The sequence below is a fragment of the Daucus carota genome, chromosome 5, assembly GCF_001625215.2.
Source record: "Daucus carota subsp. sativus chromosome 5, DH1 v3.0, whole genome shotgun sequence".
Lineage (NCBI taxonomy): Eukaryota > Viridiplantae > Streptophyta > Magnoliopsida > Apiales > Apiaceae > Daucus > Daucus carota.
Genome location: NC_030385.2, coordinates 8030286 through 8043687, shown reverse-complemented (window position 1 = coordinate 8043687; position 13402 = coordinate 8030286). Strand labels below are relative to the sequence as shown.

At 33.4% G+C, this 13402-nt stretch overlaps 1 protein-coding gene across 1 annotated transcript; it reads right to left on the bottom strand.

Moving 5' to 3' along the window:
• Positions 1 to 11718: 11718 nt before the first annotated feature.
• Positions 11719 to 13251, bottom strand: LOC108220931 (alkane hydroxylase MAH1-like). The gene has a single exon (XM_017394830.2). The coding sequence runs from the start codon at positions 13249 to 13251 to the stop codon at positions 11719 to 11721; it is 1533 nt and encodes a 510-aa protein (XP_017250319.1).
• Between the last annotated feature and the right edge of the window lie 151 nt (positions 13252 to 13402).

Genomic DNA, 13402 nt, shown 5'->3' with positions numbered 1-13402 from the left:
CTAATCCCAATCTGTTGTTATATGGCATTATACTATCTCTATTACCAAAGTCAGTTTTAGATCTAACATGAAGTTCTAAAAGTTCTACTGACACAAGGTAGACATTCCATCATAGAACAAATAAATTCCTTAACAAACAATTCAGATAAATAAGCAAATCTAGTTGTACTAGGGAATCTGAAAGTAAATGTTTTAACAAAGTTATACATGCTAGGATCATAACCCCTAAAACTAAGAGTTGTTTTCCAAAGGAAAGCTTCTAATCTCACCATTGCAAATAATCAGATCCTAAATATTCATACACATGTTAAGAATCTGCTAAAGACACATGCACAAGATTATCATCAATCCTAGTTACCAGAACAGTGATCTAGCATACTAGTTCAACATTATCTATTGTGATGCTATCATGCTTGTGCTTGTGTGTTAAACAATTCTACTCAGAGATTTATAACATGCTTTGAATATAAAGAAATATGTAATGCATAGTTAGAAAGAATTCGTACCTGAGATGTGCGAGTTGAGTCATCTTCAGAGAATGCTAGGATAGCCAGATAACCATAATCATCCTTCTCATCAGCAACTGATCCAGCTCACACCTTTCCTAAAATAGCATAAGAACTTGTTGTGATGCTTCTTTCAAACATCCACTTGAATTTCAGACAAGCCCTATCATCCTTGTTTGTCGAGGCTTCAATATGTATAGCAACCTTCTTTTGCTAAAGATACCAAAAATATTGTGTGCGCTGACCAACTCAGTTTTCAAACAGCCTGTTGAATTGAACCCTGAAGAGTCTCCACTTAAAACCAATAGATTCCATCTGAATCTGACATGACTAAACCTCTCAGACAGTGTTATGCTAATCCTAGAAGTTCTGTCCTCACATTCTTCAAAAGTGTTAACTTTCGTCGACTTGAGCTTCCTCAAATTCAGCAGTTACAAACTCTTCTGTTCAATCCTAAGGTTCTGACATAAATGCACGAAACTGATTTGGTGTGGTAGTAACTCGATAATTATATCCATAAACCTCCACAGTTCTCTGTCTTTGGTTCAGTTGATTTTGGATGGATTTAGCATTGATACAATTCACTGTGTAATTGTATATCCCTGAATCACTGAGTTAGATTGAAATCCCTTGAAGATTCTTCTGTAAAAACTTCTCTTTTCCTACTACTAGTGGTGCCATTCAAAGTTGACATTCCGAGCCCTGGAAAGATGCTTCATTGTAGATGTAGCAAATTCCCATCCTGATCTGGTGATCTGATAATCAAGTCGGAGTAATTATTCAGATCAAGGCCTGAAGTACCTTCTTCAAAATTCACTGTCAGTTAGTGTCCAATCAGTCTTCAATAGAATCTTCTTTGAATCACAATCATCTTTGTTGAACATAGAAAAACTGCTTCTAATAATCCTTTGAGAAATCAATTGGATTGGGTCATCAATGTACTTCTATTACCGGTTCTGAGAATCTTGTATTTGAAAGCCCGGTGTTTGTCTTGTAATCTGTCAGCCAGATGTGTCTCAACTAAATGTCAATCTGATTGTCTTGGAGTAGAATAATTAAAAAGGTTACGGGACACTTGATTATTTAAACTAAGTTTAAATTATAAAGAAAATAAATTTAAAAATAAGTTTTAAAAGATGAAAGAAAATAAAGTATAAAATAAACTTAGTTAAATCTATAAAGTAAATTTAATTATATTTAAAAAATCAATTCAAATAAATTCATAATAAACTGAACAAGTTTAGAATAAATTTATTACAAATTCATTTAGTAAATATATTAAAATTTATTAGATAGATTTAATTTTTTAAAAATATTCAAGTGTATCGTCTCCAATTAAATCATAGCTTCCAAAACAAACTAAATTGAACCCTTGAACTTGAACTTATATCCATAATTAGTTAAATCATCTTAAATTTATATTTTATATTTTAACTTAAATATAAATTATAAACTATAAAAATTTAAATAATAAATTTATAAAATTTATGATAAACTTAATAAAGTCTAAGAGTAAACTTTACAAGTCTAAAATAAATTTGAACAAATTTATTAAATGAATTTCATAAGGTTTATAAAATAAATTTAATTAAGTTCATAAAATAAATTTAATTAATTCATAATAAACTCAATTAATAAGTTTAAAATAAATTAAATCAAATTTATAAAATAAACTTATTAAAATTTAAAATATAAATTTATAAGTCCTGGTCCAAAGTTCAGTATCCAACAGATAATCCTTGCTTAGGCCTACGGACAAATTCAGCAACACAAACCGGAAGAACATTTCCCCTAATCAAATATCAAAAGCTAGGTTCTTGATTTTCCGTACGATAAGGATCCTGATTTGTATATCAATCAGCCTGGCTCTGATACCAATTGTTAGGTCCAAAGTATCGTAGAAGGGGGGGTTGAATACGATACTCACTACAATTTAAAATTCTTTCGAATCTTGCGGATAAACAAATTGCAGTTCTGTAATGGGTTTCGTGTTCCGGATATTTATTGGGTCGGTTTCTGAGGATATGAAAATATTAAACCAATACACAATATTTTCCAAGGTATATCTGTATATTGATAAATACCTCGAAGGTGCTACAAATCCAAACCCGAAGGTTGGCTACAATGACCACTCCTCTAAATATTACAAGCCCTATCCACTACAAATATTTATGGTACAAAACTAGGCTAGGGTGTGTGTATATTTGAGAGAGTTTGTGCATAGCACTTGGCCATCCATCCCGAAGGATGATGTAAATTGTGAGAACCACAATCACATATTTATAGGCTTTCATAAACTAACCATGGTTAACGAGTTCGTCCTGGACGGATTGAGTTCGTCCTGGACGGATTCAGATATCCAAAATAAATCTAACTCCAAAACAAAGTTGCGCCACAGCTGTTGATTAGAGGAGCAACATTTGACCAGGTCAAATGTTGTTCCAATATAGTGCTTCCCTTGTAGAGTTTGTGACTTAGAAATTATTCTAAGTTACAAGGAGTTTGTGCCAAGAGTTGTTGGTTAGAGGAGCAACATTTGACCGGTCAAATGTTGCGCCCGGGTCAAACCTTGCGCCCGGGTCAAACCTTGCGCCCGGGTCAAATGTTGCGCCCGGGTCAAATGTTGCGCCGGGGTCAAACCTTGCGCCTTGGTCAAATGTTGCGCCACAGAGTGTACAAGAGGTACTTGGTGACTTAGAGAAATTCTAAGGCAAATATGAACTTGCTCCACCATTGTAATGCTTCCCTTGTTATCACTCCTTTGACTGAGATTGACTTGAGTTTGCTCCTCTCCCTACTTAGCCAAATTAGCTCAAATCTTGAGTTGGCACAAATCATATATTATATATATTATATTATATTCATAATATTATATAAATGTATGTATAAATAAAGATATACATATAAATATATATAAATAATATTTATATAAACATATAGTAATATATATATACATATATTTAAATATATTCTCATATATTTAAATATATATAATATACATATAATTATATGTAAATATAAATATAAATATATATATAGAGATATATATAATTACCTATAGATATAAATATACATATATTTATGCACATAATATAATATATATATACACTTAAATATATAAATGTTTATGTAAAATATAAATATATATACTATATACATATATATTTATTTAAATATATATACATATAAATATACATATACATATGTTTAAAAACATATATACATATATATTATATATATTATATTTAATTAAATATACATATATACATATATAATTATATTTGTACATATACAAATATATAAGTGCACACATATATAAAATGTCACTTCCTGATATGGCTTTATGTGGAAGCTTTGACGTATGGCATTTGAGCAGTAAGCTTTGGCATAGCTGGCATTTGGCTTGACTTGGCTTGGCTTTGGAACAAATGACTTGATATGACTGGATCAATTTTTCGATCGATAAATACTTTGCAAAACTCCGTACGTGCTGACGCTTAGTGCACTGGTCTGGTTCACAAGCGACTAACACTGAAGTTAAACATTGTACCGTCTTGGTCAGCAAACATTGATCAGTCGGTTCCGGGTTAGTTTATGCTTCAGTTTGTTGATTATAAATAACCAACCAAGATATATAGAAATATCTTGCTTCAGAGGTTGCACTGAAATCTTTCGAGTACTTGGACAACATCTTCATTGCTTCCACAATCTTGAATACTTCAATCTTTATTCTTCACTGAGGCATGAACATATTAATGAACTTCTTCCAGTGAACTTATTCCTTCAAGACTGTAGATGGCTTCTTCAACCTTTGTCTTCGTATCTTCCAATTCCGGTGCAGGCGTAGTGTTATTTACTAGTCCTGTTCTATTGTTGAGTTATCATCCCTATGTAACAGATAGGGTTGTCTTTACATTTAGACTTACAAACTTATTTAATAAATTCATTTAAACTCATATTTGACATGGGTCATGAGTTAATAAACTAGTACCTATATTATGTATATATCACAAAGACAAGTGCGCGCGGGGTGTGTGTGGGTTATAGGGAGAATGGTTCTATACGGGGATCGAGAATATAATGATCTTAGCTGTTGATTTGTTTTCAATTTTATGGTCAAGATTTATTTTGATAAAAATACGTATTTGTAAATATTATAAATAAGGATAGCATATCAAACTTTAAAATACAACTTTAACTTTATTCTAAATTTAATCACATTTATTGGAGAAAGATTCCAGAGTCGGCCGCTCCATCTTCCTCTAACCCTAGCCGCCTCCACCTCCTTATCCACCTCTTCTACCCATCTCTACCCTTGTCTACTTTCATCCCATCTCAATTCTCTGGTCGCTTCTCCATTCACACAACACCTCTTTTCTTCCTTTTAAGTTTCTATCAATAATCCTCTTTGTTTGTTTTCTCTTCAATAAAATCGAATTTTGTTCCACAAAATTTGAGAAATCCATTTGGGTTTTTTCGTTGTCTTATGTGTGAGTTATTATTTGTGTATTTAAGTGTCTCGCTTTGCGCGATGTGTCTCGCTTTATGCGATGTGTTTGTGTTGAAAATGAATTTTGTGAAGCTATTGTTTTCGGGGGAGATACATGTTGGATTGCTGAAGAAACCATTTTCTTCATTTTTGATTTTCAGAATATTTGTATTCAATTTGTTAAGCAATCCGGAAACAAAACAGCTAATTATTTAGCTCGTTTATTTGTTTTTCAATCTGGTTGCATGATTAGTTGGGGGTTTATCCTGATTAAGTCTCTTTCAAAGTATCAATGAAATCCGCTCTAAATTTTGGGGGGGAAAAATAGCTTGCACACATATGATATGATTATGATTATAATTAATTACTTGTGGGCAGTGTTACAAAAATCGTAATCGAACCTAATCGGTTGAGCTACCGATTCAGGATTAATCGGAAATCGGGGATTACTCGGAGTGAAAGTCAGATGTATCTTAATATTAAAATATTATTTGATATTTAGTTATTGTTATATTAGTTATTTAATAACCAATATATTTACTATATTCATGAATTCCATAATTGTTCAAATTTAAAGTAATATAGTATTTTAATTTTAATGATTTGTTACATATACTTCGATTAAAAAAATTATATAAGGATTAATCAGATTTCAAAAATCTAATCGATCGACCATCTTGTAGGTGATCAATCGAGATATTAATCGATTAATCGGGAATTTTTTAAAACACTGTCTGTGGGCAAGGAAGTTTGTACGCCAATTTCACGAGTAATGTCTATGAAGAGCATAAAATCGTAAACTTACTTATGAAAAATATTAATGATTCGTTTGTAATTATGAGCACGTGAGAAACTCCTGAGACATTCACGGCTCACTCATGAGTCATGAATAATATTTTTCCGTGAAACCAAACTCAAATAATTTTTTTTGGCATTGTTATGGTTCGAGCTTGGGTTTCAGATTGTTTTTTTTAAAATAAACGATGCATGAGAATTCGGCTCAGCTCATTTTATTTACAGCTCTACACATAGCATCGTTTTAAATAGATATATTATATGTCTTTTTTTTTTTTTGAAGGTAGATATATTATATGTCTCACCATTACCACTAAAGTGCACTATACCTTACAAATTTAAAAATATCAGATTATCAGCACATAATTAAAAATTTTATATAAGTTAAAGTTAAAAACTCTCGTAAATGAGTCTATATTAAGTTTTCATGAAACTTTTATTATTATTTATCTCTTCCATCGTTAAGATATATTAATATATAATCACGAATTCACGAGAGAGAATTATTTAGAGATTCGGAGATGAAGAAGGGAACAAACAGAAAACGTCGGGGGCGTGATTGCCGGTTGAGTCACGCACTCTAAATGTCCATTTCTTAATGTAATCATGTGAATGTCTATCTCAATCTCTATCACCTTCCTGTTTGTTAGCATTTGTGTTAGTAATTTTTTTCCGTAGTCCCATACAGTACTTTTTCCGTGATACATGTCCTGTCTGTTTTATGCCTTCTTTCTTTCGCACTCCCTCTATTTTGAAATATAAGTCGTAAAAATGATTATTTTTGAATTTTTTTTTGAATAAAAATATATGATTGATATTATTATTCAGAAAAAATATTTCAAAATAATAATTTTAAACATGCAGTCAAAGAACTTAAAAATACGTGCAAAACAGTCAAACAACCTATATTTCAAAACGGTGAGAGTACCATTTTATTAGGAATTGTATTCGGTTTATTAAAATTTTTAAGAAACTACTTATAATTTATTCAATTTAAAATTTTTTAAATAAATTTTAATTTTATGCTTATTATTACATGTAAGCAATATTGAATTTTGGAAAGTTGATATCTTGTATCACGTATTCGGATTATGAAATACACTAGAAAATCTCCTCAAAGGAAAATATTAGAAGATCAGAATTTTATCGGCTAATAAAGACAAAAAATTTCAAAGGGTGTTAGCAATTTAATTGAATATTCTAAAATTTATTATTTTCTAAATATATTAACATCCTTAATCAACAATTTTGAGTACATGCAGTTATAACTTTTGAATTTTTTATTTTCTTAAAATATATAATTGAACTTTATAAGTTGCATTCATTCTTCAATTTCCGTACCCCAAACGTTGGGTAAAACTTAAAAGACATGCACACCACTTGAATATGATGCCCTTGTCGACAAGAAATGCCAGGCATCTTGTTCCTTTATTTTCTTTTGACATTTATTATATTTGTCGTCTCATAAATCGGAAAAAAATAGTTAAAAAGATGGGAAAATATTGCCTATCCCAAGTATTAAAGTAAAATTAGATAACTGAACCAGAAAATTGAAGAATATCGAACTCTCTTTTTTGTCTTCGTAGACTCGTATTGAAGATTACGCACCTTAGTCTCTCTTGTTTAAGCTTTTAACTGTCATCAATATTAGTACGTACAGTAGTACTCATGTTATACAATCTGTGTGATAAACCAAAACTGTGTACATATGTGCAAAGTATTCAAGACAGAAAAAATGTAAGGTGACAGAAAATAAACCAAAGATATGCGAATGGAATCCGAGTCCAGTGCATAACTGTCTCCTTAAAGCGTATTTCGCCCTCACCGTATGTGATGAACAATAGCCTTCCAGGATAAAACGGATTGACGATGCAAGAAGCATCTTCGACGAACTAGAACAAAGACACTATCACCGACAGAAGACGAGAGAGGCTAGGATTTTATGTGCGGCTCGTAATTAATTAAACGCGTTAATTAATTTACACGGTTACAAATTAAATTCGTAATCAAAAAAAGAATTAATTTAAACCAAGCAATTAATCCGAAATCAGCAAAACTAGTCTGTAATTCTTCGGGCTCAAATTTTGCTGCATTCGTGTCCGCAGATCGCACACGCGGAAAAGCTTACGGGCTCAAATTTTGCTGCATTCGTGTCCGCAGGTCGCACACGCGGAAAAGCCCGAAGCTTGCATCGAAATTCCACGATTCGCACCCCCTGCGCGCACGTAGGTGGTGGAGCATAACACACTAAACACAAGTTAAATACCACATGGGTGTTCTACTATATAAAATCATTGAGGACCCATATTCTTTTCAATGTGGGATACAAGTTTTCTTTTTCAATTTTCCACTATCAAGGAAGCAACTTTGGATCATCACAACTCATTCATTCCTTAGTCGTTTTGAGTGAATAAACATACATTGGAAAGTTCTCTCGGAGGAGAACATAATCCAAGCATAACCCGCCACGAACACGTAGCCGAGTCTCACTCAAATTGATGCTCAAAATGACAAATATTCCAACAAATCATTCCTAGAAAAGTTTGAGAATCTTATTGATTGTTCTCGGCGCCATTCAGATAAAGAACGGCCACCTTAATCATGTGTAATCTTTTTATTTATTCTTTTTTAGATCTAATTTAATGTAAATTAACTATTTTAAAACAGAATGTGTTGAAACAGACTTCAAATATCTGTACTAAACAAAGAAATCTGAAAAATACAAAAGAAAATTCTAAATATTAAAGATTGTGATAATATAAGATTAGACATCTGGGGTGCAAATCTAATGAACAATATGTCATGCGCAAGTAGTTTGTGGAGAAGGTGAATAGAAACAAATTGAAGTAGGTAAAGAGGAGGGATTTAAGGTTGAAGGGTGACAAATGACAATTGGCGCCAACCATATTTCATGCAAGTTTACCGACTACTATAATTTTTGTTTTTTTAAGAATTACCAACTACGATTCGAGCACAATGTTGTGCAGCGTGTTCGTACATATGTACCAACTTTATTATTCCTCGTATAGTTTATCTTGTGTTCGATTGGGAAGAACGGAATAAAAATGAATTTTGAAACTTATTGTGTGAAACTATTGATTTTATGTGGGTGAAATTATTGATTTTATGTGTGTGTATGTGTTTCATTTGTTAATAAGTTTCAAAATTTTTAAGAGAGAAAAAAAAGGTGCTGCATGATAGCTTTTAATTTTTTTCTAAATTTTTAACGGATATTATGATAAGTGATCTAAATGAAAGTTTTTTGAGTTTGATGACCCGATTGCAAATTTGTAGTCATTTGAGTGATCAAAATGATACTTCAGCTGACTATACATGCCACAATGAATTTATTTAAGCCAAGTCACGACGCTTAGTCAGTTTTCCGTCAAATATTTAACGGAGTGTAACGACTAGTGACCTTAATGAAAATTTTTAAGAATATAATGATGTGACTGATTTTTTTTGAAGTGAATGACCTAATTGCAAATTTCCGATTAGTTGAATGACCAAAACATCATTTAGCCCTAAAGAAAACATAGAGAGGACTTTCTATGTACGGGAGACGGTGGGCTGGCGGGCCCAGCTTGGTGGGGATAGTGGCACTGTGACAGTCGTACATCTAGATGTCGTACGGGGAAAGCACCCGTCTCTTCAATTTTCAAAGGGCCTCTAATTTCTTAATTCTCCAATTTCTATACTACTAAGTCTACTATATCACTCCTTTATGAACTGATAACCGATAAGTGTGTTCTTTAATAATGGCGTTGCTGGGGTATGACATGGATACCAACCAAACTTAACAGTTTTGTGTGGATCCATGTCATTTTATGCTTAAAGGCTTAACTGAACGCAACTTTGGCCGCGTTTATTGAATCACACCCGTAGTCCCGTACGAATCTACAAATAGTTAAGATTTGTATATAATGATTCTCTTTGAAACACTACTCGTACTATATAATCTTGTTAAACAAATCAAGGATGCTGGTACTAGTGACTAAGAGCATCTCCAAGAGGCTCCTTGTTGGTTCCTAAATATAATATAAAAAATGTGGCTCTTAATAATTTAGGATAAAGTTAAGAGTGTAAACTCCAACAATACTCTCTACATCTCTTCTCTATTTCATATTTTATTAATATATTGGGCTCCACTATAACAAAAGAGAGGGAAAGATGGAGGTTGATGGGAGGGAAGGATTTTTTTATTGTGAAAAAATAAGTTAGGAGCCATGTGGTGGCTCTTAACTTTGAGGAGAGAGGAGAGAGAAACAAGAGGCTCTTAAGATTTAAGAGCCACTTAAGAGTCTCTTGGAGCAACATTTTGGTTCTCCCTCCTCAAATCTCAAGTTAGGAGCCTAAATAAAGAGCCTCTTGGAGATGCTCTAAAGGGATCGAATTTCAAGAAGTGAGTTATTCATATTTCATACAAAGCATTTTTCTTACGATTAGATCCAATTTTCTGGTTCTTATAAAAGGAAAAAAATTTCACCGTTTTTTCTTTTGATAAAGGAGGATTAGGGAAATCCATTTGATTTCAGTTTTCTCCGGAATGAAAGGGGTGAGAAATTCCTCTCACAAATATTGGGCCTGTTTGGGAAACGGAATCTGCTTCTGGCTTCTGCTTTTCTTGACCCGTTTGTGTAAAGAAGCAGAAGCACTTTTAAGAAACTGAGAATGATAACTTCTCTCTCACCGCTTCTGCTTCTTTCTTCTCACTTCTACTCCACTTCTTTATTTTAAGCAAAAAATCACTTTTTTTAAGTTTGGCCAAACGGTCTCATTGAACACTAAATTCATGAGTTTATATTAATTACATATCGTGAAATATGGGGCTTATATTTCGAGAATAATATGAAATTATTAATTCTATCAAGAATATGATTGACCCATATTTTTCGAACCACAACAGTAGAAATCATGGAAAACGAAACAAAGTGAAAATCGTATTCAATAAATAAGACATAATTTAAAATGGTTTTCATTCGACTTCAAAAAACCAAACCAGAACTAAGGTCACACATTTTGCCACGTAATACCCAAAATAAAATAATTAGAAAAAATTACCTCAATTATCATTTATATTCACGCGGAATAGTCTAGTATTTTTTGTTTTAGAATAAAATATTAGATTGAGTAGGGTTTTTTTTTTTACCCCAGCAAAACATTACATGAAGCATCGTTCTTCTTTAACCTCATGAAAACGCTATATCGCGTAGTATTTTGTTCTTTTAATCCCAATAAAAACACTACACGAAGTAGCGTTATGTTATTTTAGCCCTAGGCGCAAACGCTAGACGATGTATCGTTATTTACCGATATCCAAAATGCTACGCGTTCCGGCTTTAATAATTGGTTTTCCAGATCGTCATCTTTTCGGATCTTGGTATTTCGGACATTAATGATTGATATTGTGATAACGAGGACCACACGCCAAACTTTTACATGTTAGAAGTATGTTGAGTTCTGCAGGCTTAAAAATACTTCTGGTGTTAATTTAGCAACAGCGAAGAAAAGAAGCATTCTGCATAGAAAGCAAAATCTGCAAAACATTCATTAATATTACGTAGGTTGACAAGTATCCATATTCCTCTCTTCTTCCACCACAATCTTGCAAAAATTATGCCTCCTCTCTCTTTTCTGTCGAGTACGTTTATGGAATTTATTTGCAAAGAGCAACCCTGTACTTGTAAGATTATGCTAGCTACGTACACACTTCTATGAATGTTTGGAACTAAGCAACAAGTTTTTATCTGTTTTTACCAAGTTCTAAAGAAATTCAGATAACCAAACACAATTTATTGAGTCATTCTTACTACAAAATGACCAGGTCTGCTTGAAATGAGCGTCCAAGTTACTTTCGAGTGGGATTTATAAATCCCTACAATGGTTATTCTTTATTTCATATGGATCAAAGAATACATATTGTATAGATTACGTCGCAGATCTTCTGGTAACTCTGACTCTCAAACCATGCATCATGTGAAGAATGACTGAATGACTAGGACAAATGGATTGGCCTTCTACTAGCTGAATCTTGTAATGAAATATAATGGAGGCTGCCACAATTTTCATTTGCATGAATGTCATTTCTTTGCCTAAGCATGACCTAGGGCCTGCATTGAAGGCACTGAACTTATAAGCTGGCTCATGTCTGATCCCTCCTTTTTCTGTGATCCATCTTTCGGGCTTGAAATCTAAGCAATCTTTTCCCCATATCGACTCCATTCTCCCCATTGAGTAGAAGGAAAGGAATGATTTTGTGTGCTTTTTGAGGCGATGACCACTTGGGAGGACATCGGATTCAGCTGGAGTTTTCTGCTGCAGAGGAACTGGAGGATACAGGCGTAAGGCCTCACATATAGCTCCGTGCAGATAAACCATTGACTTCAGCTCCTCCTTGTCAAGAACTCTCCAGTTTCCATCTCCTTTCTCTTTCAGAAGTGTTGAAACTTCTCTGTGGATCTTGTATTCTTCGAAAGGGTTGGTTGCAATGAGCCAGAAGAGCCAAGTAAGAGCAGCACTTACTGTGTCTCTACCTGCAAACAATAAACTTAGTACTTTATCTCTCAAACTCTTGTCGAACACACTTGCATTTTCATCCAGGTCCATAATGTAGCTTGTCAACAAGTCATGGTGATCATCAAGGCGTTCACCGCCTTTTGGCATTCTTTGCAGTTCCTCATTCTTCAATTTGACACAGTGGAGTATAAAATTGTCAATGGCCAGACCAGCATCAGCAAGTTTCTTTTCCATTCCTATTCGAAGCCACTTTTGAAATTTCCAAATGAATTCAGGAACGATGTGCCGATATGCCAGTGCTTGTTCTGCTTCGCCAAATGCCTTCTCGTATGGAACCTCTGGAAACTCCACCGTAAGAGTAGCAGGATCATGGCCCAAGACCAAAATGCATGTTGCATCAAATGAGAAACGCTGGAAAACATGTTGTAAATCCACCTCATTTCTTTTCTCCAAGACATTGTCAAGAACTGGAATTAGGCCACTGGCCACTTTTTTCCAGGTAGTATCCTTCACAAACGTATGAAAATTGCGATGACCAAGTAAAAATTGAATGGTCTTTCTCTGATCTTCCCATGCTTTGTGATCGACATTGAAAATACCTTCACCCAAAATTTCAAAGATTCTGGCAAAATCATGACCCTTTGGGTAATTGGTGAAATTTTTGCTCAACATGTAGTGTGTATTAGTAAGATCGCAGGTCGCGAAAAGATCCATGTTAGAAAACCAAGGGCCTTTGAGATGGAACGTGCCATCAGTATTTCTTAAAATGTCTGTCACATATTCCTGGATGCGATTTCTATTTTGAAATAGCGATATTGACATACCAACAACTGGCCAATCAACTGGAATAATTCTTTTAGGACCTCTCAAGATCCATCTTTTGTAGAGCAGTAAGGCAAAGAAAATAAATGCTGACAATATCTCAGCTAAAAAGACTGTATTCATAGCTTTTACTTGAAGAAAACAGAATAAGCTATGATCCTAAAGCTAGCCAAGATTAAAATTTATAATGTGAAGGTTACATGTTTGAAAGGAATGATCTTAGCACTATAATGTCAGAAATCAGGAGCATGACTTAGGCACTGGTGTGTTCTGT

Coding starts and splice junctions, on each gene's coding strand:
- LOC108220931 (XM_017394830.2), bottom strand. CDS start 13,251: ATGAATACAGTCTTTTTAGCTGAGATATTGTCAGCATTTATTTTCTTT.